The sequence below is a fragment of the Physeter macrocephalus genome, chromosome 6, assembly GCF_002837175.3.
Source record: "Physeter macrocephalus isolate SW-GA chromosome 6, ASM283717v5, whole genome shotgun sequence".
NCBI classification, from domain to species: Eukaryota; Metazoa; Chordata; class Mammalia; order Artiodactyla; family Physeteridae; genus Physeter; species Physeter macrocephalus.
This window is the reverse complement of record NC_041219.1, coordinates 85,110,069-85,128,085: the sequence shown is the minus strand read 5'-3', so window position 1 is coordinate 85,128,085 and position 18,017 is coordinate 85,110,069. Positions and strand designations below refer to the sequence as shown.

The following is an 18,017-nucleotide window of genomic DNA, read 5'->3' as shown; positions in this document are numbered from 1 at the left end:
AGCCGCTCCGCGGCATGTGGGATCTTCCCGGACCAGGGCACGAACCCGTGTCCCCTGCATCGGCAGGCAGACTCTCAACCACTGCGCCACCAGGGAAGCCCAGGGGCTACTCTTCGTTGCGGTACATGGGCTTCCCATTGCGGTGGCTTCTCTTGTTGCGGAGCACAGGCTCTAGGCGTGTGGGCTCAGTAGTTGTGGCACGAGGGCTCAGTAGTTGTGGCTCACAGGCTCTAGAGCACAGGCTCTGTAGTTGTGGTGCACGGGCTTAGTTGCTCCGTGGCATGTGAGCATTAGTTACTCCTATGGAACTATCAGCAGTTTCCAAGTGCCCAGATGCATCAGAATCATCTGGGTCCTTTTTACAAATACAGATTTCTGGGCCCCACCCAAGCCTAATGAATCAGATTTTCAAATACCAAGGCCCAGGAATCTGTATTTTAATTAACCAGGTGATTATGATATACAGCCAAGTTGGGGAACTACTGAATTAGATAACCTCTAGTGTTCCTCATAGCTCCAAAAATTTGATTTTCTGATTTCTGTTTCTTCTATCACTATCCTGTCTCTGCTACTAGATATTGTGCTAAATTACAAAAACAAAACCACAAAATAAAGAGTGAAAAACCAAGACCATGATTTAATCATATTTGTATGCTTCCAGCACCTACACAGTGCCTCGTCTATAGTAGGCACTCAGTAAATATTTGAAGAATTAATCAATGGTGATTAAACCAATGAATGTTACTTCGTGTGAGTCCCAATCACCTATGGATACAGAAATCCATAAAAGAGAGAGAAAATACTATGATATAATCTTGCACTCCCTGTTTGTCCTACTACATACTTCAAATAATGGTTTATGTGAATAAGGTTAATGCATATTTAGAGACACAAGAGGAAAGTGGTTGAGTTCTCCTGTGGGCTACATTATCCCACAAAATTTCCCAGTGGTGGTGATAACTGAGGGAGGCTCATGATTCACCAGGAACTAGTTTTCCTCTCCTTGACTCCTCCAGGTCAAGAAAAAGCCATATCCTGATTGAGTGACAGATGTTCTTGGGGCCAGGCTGCAGGTCTTTGAACCTGTAAAGGCTACCTCAGGTTTCTGTGAGGCCCCAGTGAGTGGGAAGAGGCATTCACCTTCTGTTAGAAGTTATCCATAAATTCACCAGCAGCAGGTAGGGTGTCAGCCAAGCAAGGTGTCCCCAGAACATCTGATACCCCCCCATGTGACCCTACAGTGCCTTTTCCCACCCCCGTCCTCCACACTCCACTGACCACCCCTTGGAGTTCCCCAGCTCAGACACTGTCTGCTGGCCTTGGAAGGTACCGCCTCAGGATGAAATCTGTCACAGGGGTGGGAAACTTAGCCAAGGGGAGGTAGAGGAGTTTGACATCCAGGCCAGGGCTGTAGCGGATGCGGGGGTTACGGGAAACAATAGCATGCTGCATGCTGTTGGTGATTTCGCTGATCCTTGGCTCTGCCAGCTGCATCGTGTTCTTTAACTTGTCAGTATCTGTTTGAGGGTACAAGGAGGGGGGGAATCAAAGGCCCTATTATTCTTCATTAAAGATTGTTTCTTCTGAATTCCATCCAAGCTCCTTTTTCACCAGACCATTGATCTAACATTTCAGGCAGATCTCACAAGCTCCAGGTTGCCCCTTAAACAAACACCCTATAAATATTCTTATTTCTCTTCCCGAATTCAATAGTTGTGAATTGAATTCCTACTATTGCATTAGACTAGCAATGAGAAGAACTGTGCCCAGTTCTGCCACTTATTAGTTGTGTGACTTTGAGCTTAAGCTATCATCATCTGTAAAATGGGGATAATAATACCTGCCCTAGAGAATAATTAAGATGAATAATAGCAGGGTAGACAGTGGAGGAAAGAGGATAAAACAGGTGAATATAAGTGCACAGAAAAATGGGAAGGAAATAAGGAAAAATACTGTCTGTCTGGTGAAATTCCTAGTCGCTGGAGGGTTTTTTTTTCCTCCTGTGGACTTCCTAGAGTTTCCAAATTTACAAAAGCATGCAGGGAAAAGATGCTATTAAAAAATAGTAACACTGCCTTTGCTTTGGTCATAAGGTCATTATGCGGCTCAGATGAGCTAAGGCACAGACCAGTACCTTGTAAGGCTCTAGCACATATGAGGGGCTGTTCCATTAGCATGATACACACGGGTGTGGAGATGGGTCCAAGTCTGCTGTAGCTTACAACACAGATAGGAGACAAGCCACACGATACGCTTAAGGAGCCCTGATGTGCACCCTCACCCCAGGACTCTGGGAAGGGGGCAGCTCAGTGGGACTCATACTTCACTGAGCGCCCCAAGGACTCAGGAGGAAGTGGTGCCTGAGAGTCAGACTTCGTGATAAGGGATTAGAACTTGAAAACAAAGAGGGAGCAAAAGCTAGCCTGACTTTGGGGATGGTCCAGGAAGGCAGAGAAGTCACTCCTTCTGTGCAGGACACTGGTGGGCAGTTGATGAGGGCAGAACAGTGTCGTTCAAGTATGGCTTTACCCCCCTCTCCGACTCCGAGGAACTCCCTTTCTGTTTCTTAAAGAGAAAACTACTGCAGTGAAAAGAGGCAAACTACATATTAGGAGTCCCAAAAAGAGCCACACTGACTTAAAGCCAGGCTGTCTATAGAGCAATAATATCTTAGGAATCCGACACTCTGTGCTCCATCCTTGGGTCTGACACAGAGTCCACCACCAGCATGTTCCAGGCAGGGAGGCGAGTGTCAACGGACTCATTCATGAAGCTCGGGGTTACGGCTCCCTCAGAGGCAGGGAAGGCTGTGTGGGCTGATGAGGATGAGGCAAGCTGTTGGGCTGAGATGGCTTTGGAACTAGGCTCTGAAAGATGGGAGGACCCACACAGGCAGTGGGGTGGAAGAAGCTGCCTGAGACTCTGAAATAGTCTATGGCACAACCTTTCCATGTTCTCTCAAATATTTTTTGCGCTCCTGCTTTGTGCTGGGCACCCAGCTAGACATGGATTGAGGGAGAGAGGGGTACCCTTTAGCCCCTGTCAGTCTCCTGGACAGCGAGGAAGAACTCGGGCTTTGCATTTGGGCATCCAGGAAACGTTTGTGCTATTGTGAGAATTTAGCAAAATAAAGTCTATAAAATAGCAGGCACTAGGCTTTCGCACTCAGTATGGACCCAACGGTCCTAGTCCCTTCCTAGGAAGAAAGGGGACTAAAAGGGGAATTTTTGGTGGCTTCCCTGGCAGGGTTGAGATAAAGAAAGAAACTTGGCAGGTGGCTGTGTTGCTGCTTCTTCGGGAATGTGCCTAGGTTAGGTTGCAATTAACTAGCCATTTCCAATATGGCTCTATTTTGGGGATAGCTAAAAATCACTCCAAGATACCTGGCCTGTTCCTGGATTCACAAGCCAGGGGCCTGTTTGGCCATAACAGCTTGCTGGAGTTCGTGTCCAGTCGTGCTTGTGACAACTCCTAAATATTTCTTCAGTCTGTCTCCACAGCACCCGCCCTCCCCAAACACCCCACATACATACATACTTCCCACAATGACCAAGACCTTTCACTTCATGCCTTCGTCGGTCCTTCACTGGGTTTCTGAGGTGGCCTCCCAGCTGGTCTCACGTCTCCACCCTCATCCTTCCCACGGCACACGAATCTGATCAGGTCATTTCAGAGCCGTTTAATAAAAGGCTCTCCAAAGTCCTTCAGGATGAGAGCCAAACTTCTTCGTCTTCTTCTTTTTTTTTTTTGAGCCACACTTCTTATTGGAGCCATCAAAGTCTTCTACTATCCGACTCGTAATGTCTCCCAGCTTCATCCCCATCCCCACCTCTTTACACTTTACACTCAGGCCAGACTAGTCATAACCACGATGGCTAAGATTGTTGAGCCCTTATTATATTGCTGAGCTGAGTACTTTACATTCTTGTTTAATTCTCCTAACAACCCACGAGAGAGGAATTATTATACTTTATCGTGGAGAGACTGAAGTTTAGAGAGTTGTGTAACACGGTTAGAGGGACTACTGTCATCTATAGCTTGCATCCACACCACCTTCGAAGGCAAACGAGTGCTATGCCAGGTCTCCAAACTGTTGCTCACGCTCTTCCCTCTGTGAAACATTTGCCATCTTTTACCCTTTTGGTGAACTCCTATTTATTCTTCAAAACTCACTAGGACACCAATGGTCACCTCTGTGAAGGCTTCTGTGACAGCAGAATTAAGTCCCTGTACTGTTGCTTTGTTTTTGTTTTTATAATTTACGTCATTTTAGAAATTAATTAATTAATTAATTAATTTATGGCTGTGTTGGGTCTTCGCTTCTGCGCGAGGGCTTTCTCTAGCTGCGGCGAGCGGGGGCCACTCTTCATCGCGGTGCGCGGGCCTCTCACTGTCGCGGCCTCTCCTGCTGCGGAGCGCTGGCTCCAGACGCGCAGGCTCGGTTGTTGCTTTGTTTTGTATGCATGTCCATGGTTGCACAATTTGTGTGGCGTTTTACTTGCTTTCAGACCTCCCCTTCTAGATTCCTAGAGATTTTGTCTCATCTGTGTATCCCAGTAAACACTAGTAAAACTGAAGTAAAAATTAGAGTATGATCACTCGGAAAATTTTTTATCTAAAAGTAGTCAAATGTCTGCGTAAAAATTTCCCTCTGAAATCATGCAGAGAACTACAGATGAATCAGCCTATAGTATTTTAGAACCCAACCCTTACTTTTCTTCTGGAGAGCATCAGCTTTTCAACAGTGGTTTTCAGAGGAAGTTTGCCTTTCTACACATTCTTTTATGGACCTCACTGAAGACTCTACAGCTTCTGCCTGCATCGAGCTACTTAGAAAACGCCTTTGTGAGGTTTCCAGATGCTGGCTGAATCTGTGTTCCACCCCAGCCTCATAGTGACCCCATAAATAATTTGGATCATTCTTTGCTAACTGAGAGTTTTAGGGGAAACTCACAGGGAATACATATTATCCTCCCCCCAACCCCCAAACAGCTATTCCCCTTGTTTATAGCAACAGCTACAGATTTCTCTCTGGGAATCCATGCCTCTTCCATTCTGAGTCCTTTGGTCTAGGTAGAGTGCATGACCCAGGCTGAGCCAATCAGAGCTTCACATTTCCCTGGGCACAGTGATGGGCTCAGGGTTGAGTACATCCTGCAATTCCCTCTGTTCGTGCCATCATTGGCCCACCAAGTCAGAGTAAATCTTAGACCGTTTGGGGGAGCTACTGGAAAGGACTATCCTGGGAGGAGATGAGGAGATGCTGCAGCCATGTGACCCCCCCCGACAGGGGAGAGAGCTGTAAGCCTGAAGCCAGTACAGAAGAAGCAGAGCCAAGAAATAGGGTGATTTGAAATGAAAATAGAGCGCTCCTCAGCTAGTGAAGGGTTTACCACCGCTGGATTGTAAAGGACAAGTGTCAGCTGAGTGAGCACAAGACAAAGGGCAGTCACATGGATTAACACAGCTGGTGTATTAGCGCTAATTCTATCGATTTATTTAGCATTTGAAACATCCAGCCCTCTGTTCAAATATTTATTGCGATTCCTGGTTACTTTAAGACCTCTAACAGGCCTGAATAAATCTATAAGTACTGAAAAAAAAAAAAGAAATAGGATGAAAGCAGGTCCTAAGAACATCATTTGCGGACTGGATCAGGCAGTGCCTGAAGCCCATATCCTTACACTTTTTAGTAATAAGCATCAAGAAATTCCTTTTCTGCTTAAATGATTTGGGTTGGATTTTCTGTCACTTGTAACTGAGAAAGCCCTAACTGATCCTCAGGACTTTTTTTTTTTCCTCACAGAATTCTAATATGTCCAGAACTGAAAGATTACTTTCCCCAAGGAATACTTCTCCAAATACTTCTCCATGACTTTTCCCTAAATCAATGAATGAATGATGCCTCCACCCATCAGGTTTCTGGAACTAAACCTAGCACTCGTCCTGGATGGCGTTCTCTCCCTCCCAGTACCAGGGGGTCTAATACACACCGGGCATCTATCAACTTCTTTCCATCTCCTCCACTTCTCTGTAGCCCAAACCACCGACATGTCTAGCCTGGAATACTGCAGCAACCACAGCAGTCTTTCCCAATCACAAATCAGATCACATCCTTAATCCTCAGTGTGCTTTGATGCTCTAAATTATCCTGGTTCCCTTCTGCTCCCCTGCACTGCTCCCCACCCTCTGGTATCTTTAAAGTTCCTCTAAAGAGTTTCCTGCCTCAGGGCCTTCCTGAAAAAACTTTCTTGCCTATCCACTTTCCAACAATGCCTAACTTATTCTTCCCCAAAATTAACTCAGAGAAGCCCTCACTACACCATAATCTAAACTGGGGACCCACTCCCAACCCTATTCTTTTTTTTCATGGCCTTGTGTTTCTCCCCATGGTAATTATCCACATTTGTCACTAAATGTGTGTGTTGTTATTAAGATCTATCTCCTCCACTGGGCCTTAAGCTGCAGGCAGCCAGCTGCGTGCCCTGCTGCTTTGTCCACTCTCACCCCTGGCCCTACCTAGTGCCTGGCATGTGGTAGGCTCTCAATAAAATGTGTATTAAGTTAATAAATGGCTGTTATGGTTTTTAAGTTATGGTGTCTTGGCTTTTTACTCTGTGGATGTATGAGGTCCAGGAGAGCATGTCACTAAAATAACCACCCCTGCCCTCCAGACAGTTAGATACCTGCCATTAATTTGATTGAGTGATCATATTTAGCCCATTCAGAGTTTCTGGGTATATGTTTAAAATTCATCACTTTGGATTTTGGATGATTGCTAGTTAAGAATATCTCTTTGCAACACAAGAACTTACAGCTCGCAGGTACCAGTAATAGAGAAAAGGAGGCCATGCTCTTTTTCTCTATTACACTGGTAATAGATAAAAACAACAAACTTTTAAATCAAATTGTTCCTACCAGGAAGCAGATAATATTCTAAGCACTTTTTATATATTAACTCATTTAATTTTTATAACCCATTACAGATGAGAAAACTGAGTAACTGGCCCAAGGCAAGCAGGAGAGATGAAATTTACACTCAGGCAGCCTAGTTTCAGAGTCTAAGAGCTTAACCACAACAGGAAAGTGCCTCTCAGGGATGTTCATGGAAGTCAAGTAAAAGAGAGGGGAAAAAATCTGGGTTAGGGAAATATAGGACTAGGCCACTGAAGCCCAAATGGAGCAGGACGGGGCTGAGAGCTGGCTGCTTCACTCTGGACCAAGGGAACCTCCTGAGCCAGCAAAATGCCAGTCCCACCTTTCTGTCCCACACAAGGGCAGCTCCAAGGGTGGCCCTGAGGGGCTGTTCCCCCTCCAGGCACTTGGAGGGGAGAAATGGAGAGAAGCAGGAAATCTTGTGGATGATCCTCGCCTGAAAGCAACTGGCTTGGCTTTGGGATTAGATGCTCTGAGTGAATGTGGAGCCTCCTGGTCCTCAGAGTAGGCCTCTCTCTCCTACCACGAGGTACTCCACCAGGTCTTTTGGCCAATCCCTCCTCCGCTGCACCTGCAGGCCACCCCTCCTCTTGTTCCCCGATGGTGGTGGCTCCGTGCATCCCTCAAACTGGAAGAATTCCCCAAACTGTGAGTTTGGGACAGTATAGTAAACAGCTGTGATGTCTCTCCTCTACTCTCCAGAAACACCTGAGATTCACAGGAGACCCTTAGGCCAGGGAGAAAGAGAGCTCCCAGAGCCCCTTCCTTTTAAACATTTGTGTGATTTTCCTCTTTACTGATTTGACAAGCACTTAGTGCATGAGAGATACTTCACAGATATTAATCCTCACAGCAGCCCTGTGAGGTAGGCACTATCATTAAGTCCATTTTATAGATGAGAAGACTGAGGCTTAAGGCGACTAGGTAACATTCTCAAAGTCTCCTAGCCCGTCAGTGCCAGAGCCTGGCTTCAAACCCAGGCAGTCTGGCTCAAGTAGCTGTGCTCTTAATAACTTCTCTGTACTCAGGGCAGTGCATTTTCACCTGATTCACCTGCATACGGATGTTTGGGGGGAAGGCAGGTGCCAGGGGTGGGTGGGCAGCATCTCTCCTAACACCCCCATCTCCCCGCAGCTATGGTTTTGTCACTCCCCCAGCAGTTCTCAAATCCCAGCCCTGCCACCAGCTGTGTGGCCTTGGGCTCATAACCCCTCTGAGCCTCCATCCCATCATCTGTAAAATGAAAGTGGGTCAGTGACCCCCAAGACCTCTCCAGCCCTCTCAGAGATCCCTTTCTCTCCTGGGGAACTCACAGATATGGAAGTACTCCTCTCCATAGCTCTCGCGGGTCTCCTGAGGCAGCCGCTCCCACAGATTGCACATGCTCTTCTCCATGCCCTCCAGGTCCTTATTGCCCGGAATGGATTCCGGTAGTTCCCCGGCTCAATGATGCTGACTTTCACCCCAAAGTAGTGGAGCTCACGCCGGGGAAAGAAGAGCTGGACTCAGTCTGGGACTCCATGATGACCAGTGATCGTCAGGGAAAGTCACCGCTGACACCTCTAGAGGAGGTGATCTCCGGAGATCAGGAACCTGGAGGGGTGCCCCCCACCCCTGCACCAGGCCCAGCACTGCTTTCATGCAGATAAGCCCTTTCCCAAGCCTGTCTCTGGACAATTCACATTAGGCCAGCCTAGCCGGGAGGAATCTAGACCAAAGCCTTGCTCCGACCAGGTCCCTCCCACTCAGCCCCACCCCCAACGCCTAGGTGGCAAAGGAGTGAAGGGATCTACGCAAGGCTTGCATCCTTCTCGGAGGGTTGCCCACAGCACATCTGCCCCCCAGACCTCTCCGTCCGTTTGGGGGACTCTCCCTCCTACTCCCACAGGCCCAAGCAGCGTGTTGCTTATTCTGAGACAGCTCAAGGGAAGGCTGCTCATCACCACCCCACCTCTTCTCATCCCTCTTCTCTGGGTCCCTGAGGAAGGCCCCTGGAGGTCTAGCCTTCCTCCTGCTACTGTTTTAGCATCTTCCCTCCAGAACTCCCCTGCCCACAGGGTGCCCCCACCCAGCCCTCTCTTCCTGAGGTGAAACCCCCAGAACTCCTACCCTGAATGGTTTGGCACCTGGGCCCAGTCACCTGACGCTGTCAGACAAGGCCTCGACGCCAAACTTGGAGACGCAGTAGCCGCCACCGATGATAGCCACACGGCCACCAGAGCTGGACATGTTGACGACCCCGCCCCGGGCTTTCTTGACCATGGGCAGCATATGGAGAGTCACTTCGATCAGTCCCACCAGGTTCACGTTGATCACCTTCACAGAGTCTTCCTTGGTCAGCCATTCATTGGGACCACTGGGCAGGCCTACACCAGCGTTGTTCACCAGGGCCCAGAGGCCTGGGGGTGCAGTGGAGGGAGGGAGAACCAGACAAAAATCAGCAGTGTCTCTGGAAAAGCACCAGGGTCCACGACCCCCTAGCTCAGGGCTGCTGAGGATGGCTGAGCATGTCACAAGGCACAAGACAGCCAGTCTGGCAGCATGGGGTGGGGAGCTATGACAGCCCAAAGGAACATGGGCCTTTTACTAGTGGGTTTTCCCTAAAGGGGCAGTTTTTCTGATTCACACAGTCTGCCAGCTAGCTGGACACTGTACCAGCTACAATCCAGGCTTTAGCTAATAGCGTCTAAGCTACTGGCTCTGGGAAAAGAGATCTCATTTTCATACCAGTGAATGAATGTTTCAATTCCTTCCACCATCATGCTTCCCCCTCTCTGTTCACCTGAGTGTAAGAAACCAACTCCATTTCACACATTACCAAAATTACTCTGTTCATTCATTCATTCACTCATCCATTCACACATTCATTCATTTCATGCATCTGTCAGTTACAGAGGAAGGTGCTAGAGACATTAAATGAACAAAACATGGTCTTATTCCTCAATGATCTCAGAAACCAGAGAAGAAATAAATAAGACTTATAAACAAATACAGAAGACATTTAAATAAAATGATTTTGGAAAAATGTGAAAAGGGCTCCCTTTGAGATATTTAAATCGAGTTGGTATAAATGGAGAGAAATATTGCTAGGTTTTGTCATTCAGCTCTGCAGGGGCCAGGCTTGAAGAGCCTCAAGTTCCAGTCCTGGTTCTACCTCCAGCCTTGGACAAGTCACTTCCTTTCCCTGGGCCTCAGGTTCATTGTTGACTGGATTAGGACAGTTGTTTCCAGCCTGTGGTTTGCAGTCCTGAGAGCTTTCAGGCTGAACCCTAGAACCTGATAATGAAGGGAAATGCAGGAGAACCTCAATTTTCATTTGTCTTACATATTGAGGTTCCAAGTAAAATTCCACTTGGGGGAGGGGCTTGGGGTTCCTTCCCTTTCCCTCCCCTTATCTCACTACCCCACCTTGGCCTCTGTAGCCTCAAGATACTCTTCCACACACACGTGGGCAGGTCTGGATGTAAACACCAATCATGGTTCACCCCTTCCCCTTCTCCATACAAGCTGTGTCCCCATCCTATCTTCCTGCTTTCCTCCAAGAAGAGACCCCAGGAGACCAACTGGCTGGCAGGACTCAGAGCCTTCCCAGCTAGGGGAGACTTTTGTCTTACAGTGGAATAAATGAGCTCCTGAGACCCAAAGACTGTAAAACCTGAGTGGTCTCTGCCTGTGGAGAAGGGACACACACTCGCTGCTACCTCTGATCATCCCTGGTAAATAGCTCTGCCTGCTGGCAAACCAGGACAACCTTAATTTTTTTTTTTTTCTGCAAAGAGAACTAGAGAACTTTCAAAACAGTGTGAACAGCTTTAGGGTCATGCCAACTTGTCATGTCCAGAGACTCTGAGGGGCAAAAAGAAAGCATGCAAGTATCCCTTCCTCCCATTTCCCAGTGCTTCTTAGACCAAAGATGTTGCCCAGTGGCTCTCCAGGGATGTCCCTATACTAATCCCTGGAACCTGTGAACATGGTGGATTACATGGGAAAGAGGAATTAAGGTAGCAGATGAAATTTAAATTGCTTAACTGACCTTAAAATGGGGAAATTATCGTGGATTAGCTTGGCAAACCCAATATAATCACAAACGTCCTTCTAAGTGGAGAGGGAGCCAGAAGACAGAGAACCAGAGAGATGGCAGCCTGAAAAGGATTCAGCCCCACCTTGCTGGCCTTGAAGATGAAGAAGGTCATGAGCCAAGGAATGCAGGAGGCCTTTAGAAGCTGGAAAAGGCAATGAAATGCAATCTTCCCTAGAGCTCTGTTAACACTTTGATTTTAGTCCAGTGAGACCCATTTTGGACTTCTGACTTCCAGAACTATAAGATAATAAATTTGTGCTCTTTTAAGCCACTGACTTTGTGTGCATTTATTACAGCAGCAATAGGAAACTAATATACCCAGTGAGTCATTAACACAAGTGGCTCAAAGCTGAATGTAGGGCACTGGGCAGAGGCAGCCTGTTGAAGAAAGAAACTGACTCTTGCTGAATTATTCATAACTTAGTTCATTTGACAAATATTTATTCAGCACCTTACTAGATACCAGACACTGTTCTAAGCACTAAGGATATATAATAAATAAAAGGAAAAAACACCTCCCCCACTAGAAGCTTTATTCTAGCAGGAGAAATAGAAAATAAATCAGAAAAATAAGAAAAATATATTGAATATTGGATAGTGGTAAATGCCAAGGAGGAAAATAAAGCAAGAGTTATTGTCTGCCCTTCCTGGGCCCCAGAGCTCTCCTGCCCTGACTCGTGTGCACATACCCCAGATTATTTCCCTCAGGAGTCAGGACTTCCCCCAGGCGACTCCTTCTACAACTGAGCTACCCTGTTCCTCCATTCCTACACCCACATCTTGCGTGTGGGAAGAGTCCTGGGTGGGTCCCCATTCAGTCCTAGTCCATCCCTAGCTCACAGCCTCCTCTCCCAATAAGAGCAGTCACCCTGACATAGGCACTTACCCTTAGGTCAACCTGGTATCCATCATGGTATGAGGAAGAGGAGAGGTCTCGCTCCCCACCCTGCAGTCTAGCCTGACACAGTCAAGGAGAACAAATGTCCCCACTCAGGGAGTCCAACCTCATGTTCCCTCTCTCCTCCCCCTAGCCTGATCCCTACAAGAAATGTGCTCACATTTTTATAGGAGCTGATAGTTAGGACTACCAAAGTCCCAGCGAGGCAACTCCATCTTCAAACGTTTGGACAGACGGAACGCATATTCCCTCCCTGAACTTCTAGTGCAACCTCCCCTAAACCCTGCTAACCCTCTGAGTTTCTGGGAAAGAAAACTTCCTTGGGAAATCACCTCTTCATGTGGACAGTCCAAACCCTGCAACAGGTCCAATCCCACTGAGCTACAGGCCCGGCCCCTTTCTCTACATCACCTCTCCCATCCCATCTGAACAACAGGGTCCCTGATAACTGTCAGATACCTGTGGGAGAAAGAGAGAAAAAGAAGGATAAACTGAGAAAGCCGAAGAATGCAATTCGTCCCACCTTGCTCGCCCACTTGGTCCCTCACCCACTGGGCTGCTGCTTTGATGCTCTCAGTCTTGGTGACATCCAATAGGGTGGTCTGCAGCTGGTAGGAGGTATCCTGCTGAAGCTTCTGGGCCCCCTCCTCAGTGAAGCAAGCAGCCAGCACCCGCATGCCCCGATCAAGCAGCTGCATGGCCAGGAGTTTCCCGAATCCCGAGTCACAGCCCATGATGAAGACGTACTTGTTGTCCGAGAGGTTGCAGACCAGATTGCAGTTCTTGAACCAGCGGTACGTAAAGGAGAGGTCCGTGATAGCCGCCATAGCAGAGGGGAGAGGTGATGGCCAAGAAGAATCGGGCTCAGGAGATAGCAGGAGAGGCTGGTCCTCTGAACCCCAGTCTGCTGGAGCCTGTTGAGAAGAGTTCTCCGCCCTTCTGCTGCCAGCGACAGATGCACAGCCCCTGGGTGACCCACTCTATAACTTGTATAGGTGGATGCATCACCACGCCAATTTGCCTAGATGCAAGAAATTCAAGTCCAACCTGAAGCTTTGTCACTTCAGACAGCCCTGGTGGCTCCCTCTCTTTCTCCCCCAGCCCTTATGGGTGAAGATGCCAAGGATGCGAAAAACCACAGTGGTGATGTTAGTTCTGAGAAGTGGCTCACCTGGGTGGTCTGAGCAGAGGAAAGAAGGAAGGAGAACTCAGCCCAGAGGACCCTCCTGGAAATCCCCCACTTCCAGCCCAGGGATCAAAATCATTTGTCATGAATGCGGGCATGTGAAGAAATGTAACTGTTATTTTCGGTGGAAAAATTAAGACAAATTCACTAATGCAAAACAAACAAAATTGGTTTTGTGCCCTCCAAACCCCAAGAGAATTCCAGGATATCAGCTCTTTGGAATTCTCTGTCCTTAGATGAGTCTCCATTACGAGAGATGATGAGAAATAAAGGGTCTGCCCCAGGGTGGATGTGCCTCCATTGGCCTGAGGTCAGAGGCAGAAGGCCCCCGCTTAAGGGAAACTCGTTATGTAAGGCCCCAACTCCCAGAAAGCAGAAACCCCTGAGGAGCTCAGGGCCTGGGTCCTGGGGAGGTGATGCTCAGGTCACCAATGAGGGGTCCCCACTGCACTCCAAGCAGGCCCAGCACCCTTCTCACTCAGCAACTGGGCAAATGGAGGGAGTCAAGGACCAAGGACACATAAGCTCCCCTGGGCAGGGCCCCCAGTGAGCATTTTTCTTCTACTCCCAGGACCAGTTACACGCTAGGCTGAGCTGAGGAGCCTGAAGGGGCGTGATGTCAGTGAAAGGAAGGGACTGTAAAGTCAACTGACACAGTGGCTAATGGAAAGTGCAGAGGGAAGGGATGCCAGGAGTCAAAATGATTCTGGTAACAGGTAGAACCACAGGTGTCAAGAAAAGTCAGGAGGAGACACTTTGGGCATAGGGGGAGAAGGCAGGAGAATAGAGAGTTCGGATATGAGCATTACTGAGACTGAGGCCCAGCTAGATGATAAGCATCATTGAGACTGAGGTTCAGCCAGATGATGAGGATGGCTCATGAATTCCCTGGGCAGCTGTGGGAAGGTCCTGGGGCCAAGTCCTTGGCCCTGAGAGGGGATGACATATGGGAAGAGCAGAGGACTGGGGTCAGGGACTTAGAAAACTCTTAGGGTCAGGACTTGGAGGGAAGGGAGAGATTCCAGGAAATGGGGCAAAGAACACACAGAAAGGTAGAAGGGAAGCCAGTAAAGAAAAGGAAGCAAGGATATGAGACAGAGGTATGACTAGTGAGGGGCCATGCCCAGGGCTGCATAAAATATGGGGACAGAATTATTCTGGAGTTTGTGGTGGTTCTTTGGATAAACCTCTAGGGTCACCATTTCTCAGGATAGGCCTGAGAAAAGAGCCCAGGCTCATCCTGAGGGACGTGGGACCAACTGCCTACACCTTCCCTGTCTAGAGGGTCTGACACAGAAATGGGGCCACAAAGTTCTCTAGAGTGAAGGGACAAGGATGCGTCTCTCTGCTCTATGCTATCTATCTACCAAGGTTAGTCAGCTCCAGAATGTTACCACAAATCTCAGAGAGTCTGGCCATTCTATACCAAGGGTGGTGGGAGTAGCGGGGGTGGGGGTCAGTTCATGGACCCAGCCCTGGGGAGCAGACCTAAAGCCTGCAGGGTATGGAGGTAGGAGGTGGGAGGTGGAGGCGAACCTCACCTACTTCATACCCACCCCAAGGCACAGCACTGCCTACAATGGATCTGGGAGGCATCTCAGAAGTCTGTCTGCCTCCTTGGTGAGTGAACAAGGAAGTTTTGGCTGGAAGAAGTCAGACAATGTCACTCAAGGGCTGAGCAGGCCCAGGAGTGTCCCAGTTCTTCAGACAGTCCCAGTTGGTGAGATCCAAGGGTTTGTCTCTAGACCTGAAAAAGAATGACTTGGAACTGCCCCAGCGCAGGCCTGGGCCTGACTCACCATCTCATGGGCCCGTCTGCTGACTGCTGGCTCAAGCAGCACTTCCCTGGACTCAAACTCCCAACATCAGAAAAATGCAGGCCATGGAATGGGGGTTGGGAGGGCTGCAGGACCACACAGAGGGCTCTTCTCCTAGGACTGAGAATGCTGCCCACTCGGATGAGTGGCCTCCCTATTCAGCTGGCACATGAGGCTGATGGGTCAGGCTGGTGGTTGCCCTGTGCATCCTCAACCCCTGTTCACAGGTATTTTCAGTGGAGAGAGGACCCTTTGCCTCCTCCAGGCCATTTCCATCCTGTGGGATGAGGAAACGAAGGCACACTCTGAGGAGATGACCAGAGGCAGAGAAGGTGGGGCTGAGCTCACACCCTTCATACAGTGCAGATTCCTCAGGGTGGCAGGAGGGCCATGAGGCTCAGAGCCTTGAGAGGCTGCTCAAGGACCAGGGCACAGATGTGTGCTACTGGATCCCTGTTCCTCAGCTGCAAAACTTGGTCCTTTCTTCCTAATATCCCCAGAGCCTCAGAAGAAGCCTGGAGCAGAGATGAGGAGGAGGATGAGCTACATGAGACTGGAGAGCTCCCTCCCTCCACCTTTTTTCTCTCCTCTGGAAGCATCATCCCTCACACAGCAACCCAACTAGACCTCCCATACACCCCAATCTTGACTTCACAGAGCCCTGGCCCTTGAGGAGCACCAGTAGACCATGGCATTCATCAGGAAGGAGAGTATGTAGCTCTTGGGAAGTAGATGAGCTTGACATCCCAGTCAGGTGAGTATCATCAGGTGTGTGGGTGGCAGGTGGTCAGAGCGCGTCCACGCAGTTCATGACCAAGGACAGAGATTCAACTTGCATTTTTTCAAAATATTTTCAGTTATTTTGATGTCTGTTTAGAATGAGAAACTTTCCTTATATACTTCCACATCCCTCCTTTCCAATTTACAACTCTAATATGAGAAGAAACCTTCTAAGAAATCCTGCCCTCCCCCTGCCCCACCCCCACAAACCCATGTCCCAAACTAATCCATTCAAATTCTCCAAGAAGCGCCCAAATTCTTACCCCAGGAACAACTGTTCCACACTAAGCGACCTCTGGCTCTACTTCTGAGAATATCCAATACATAAATCGGATCTTTCTATAAACACTAGAAATCTAAGCACATGAAAACCAGCTGCTCTAATGTCAGTTTGCCATGAGTCCACAGGTGTCTATCCTCTCTGGCTTCAGTTTCCTCCCAAAATAACAAGGGGTTCAGATGAGACAGTGGTTCCCAGGTTTACCAAGCCTGGATCCTTTCCTTAGGTCACCAGTTGACCACATGGGATCCTGGGGATGGAGCTCATGTCCCCACTGTGTGGGTGAGTCAGAGCCTGGAGGATGGACCTGAGACTGGAAGAGGTGCTAATGATGGACCCAGGCTTCCAGACAAGGGTTTGCTTCTCTCCCCAAGGTCCACAGTTCACTCACATGAGGCCAAGAATGTCTTCCCATAGAGTTCCTTGACCTCTGGGATGGTCCAATCCCATGCCTCCTGGAAGCCCCAGAAAACATCTCAGGGTTGCTCATGCTGGTCTTGAAGTAACCGGGCTTGATCATAGCCACCTTTACCCCAAAGTAGAAGAGCTCCCTTCTCAAGGCCAAGAGGCAGAGGGACAAGGCATTCAGAGCCTCGGGAGACAAACAAAAAACAATAAAATCTCAACACAGATTGGGGTGGAATAAGCTTGAAAACTTGAGGAGCTGTGAATTGCAGCAGCCAGGGAGAGAAAACTCATGAAGATGGTATTGCTTCTGCATAGAGTTTGAATATTTTTCTAAAGAGTTTATATATATGGACTTATCAGCTCTAAAACCTACCAACTGTGCTGTAGGGCCCCACTTATATGGTATCTCTCCCTATTCCCCTCACATGTATTCAGTTGCCAGAGTTTGCCCATTTTACTTCCTCCATATTCCTCAGTCCCCTCCCTCTCCTCTCCTGCTCTAGCCAACAACCTGGCCATCCAGCTGGGTTATTGTAACTGTACTCTAAGGAGCATCTCCCTGCCTGCGGTCTCAGCTCCCCAACATTCAGAGCCATTCTCTGCTCTGCAGCCAGTGGGTTCTCTAGAGCCTGCTTTGACTATTTTAGCTCCCCTGATTAAATCCCTTCCATGGGGTTCCATTGCCAACAGCAAGCTGGTCCCCAACCTGCCCAGGGCCCACATTCCTCCACAAGCCCACTCATGCCCACCTGCCCCTGGTGGACCCCACAGCATAGGCCATCAACAATTACTCACCCTGTGCCTAGGCTGACACCATTCCCTCATCCAGAAAGCCTTCCTGCCTTACTCTGCCAAGTTGCCATGTTCCCAAGTTCAGTTCTTCAATCCTCAGCTCAGACCCTTATCTCCCGGACCCTCCCCTCATTCTGCTGACTGCCAAGGCTACCATGGCTAACTTAGTCACAACCATCAAAAATGATGGCCATGGCATTTCTGTATCTCTTGTCCCTTTCTCAGCTGTCAGACTTTTTAGGTGAAGGACCAAATCTTCTTGAACCCAAACACATTTATTGAACACTCACAGAAGTGTCCAAGAAGTATCTGTTGATTCGAGTCAAATGTTCTACCCCCAACTCAAGGGCTCCCTGAAGTTGAATCTCACAGGGGTTATGGACATGGGCTCTGTGGCCAAATAATCCAGGTTCCAATTCTGCTTCAGATACTTTCTGATTGTGGGCCCTTCATCCAAGGCAGGGATAGATTGAAGCAAACTCTCTAGTCCTGGGACCCATCCTGACACCCAAAACTTAGAAAGGTGCTTCCCAATGAAAGACCTACATAGAGAGAGGGGTTGGAAGGAAGGGCCTCTAGGTCTGTGAAGAAAGGAAACCCCTACAAAAATCCCCCCACACAAGAAGCATAGAAGCAGGAGGAACCAGGGAGGGCCTCTGTGCCAGGGCAATACCTGAGGGAGTCTGAGCCTCCACACCATACTTGGACATGCAGTAGCCCCCACCCAAAAGGCTCAGCAGGGCTTCCCTGGTGGCGCAGTGGTTGCGCGTCCGCCTGCCGATGCAGGGGAACCGGGTCCGCGCCCCGGTCTGGGAGGATCCCACATGCCGCGGAGCGGC

The 18,017-nt window shown here is 48.8% G+C and overlaps 1 protein-coding gene and 1 pseudogene across 1 annotated transcript; both read right to left on the bottom strand.

The window, feature by feature from the left end:
* Positions 1 to 1,299: 1,299 nt before the first annotated feature.
* On the bottom strand, positions 1,300 to 12,742 carry SDR9C7 (short chain dehydrogenase/reductase family 9C member 7). Its single transcript, XM_007129397.1, is given in 5 exon segments — positions 1,300 to 1,517; positions 8,250 to 8,363; positions 8,366 to 8,435; positions 9,082 to 9,335; positions 12,439 to 12,742. Coding segments are annotated over 5 exon segments (960 nt in total).
* A 2,827-nt stretch (positions 12,743 to 15,569) lies between these two features.
* The window catches only part of LOC102988906 (retinol dehydrogenase 16-like), a 3,837-nt pseudogene continuing 1,389 nt past the window's right edge, over positions 15,570 to 18,017 (bottom strand).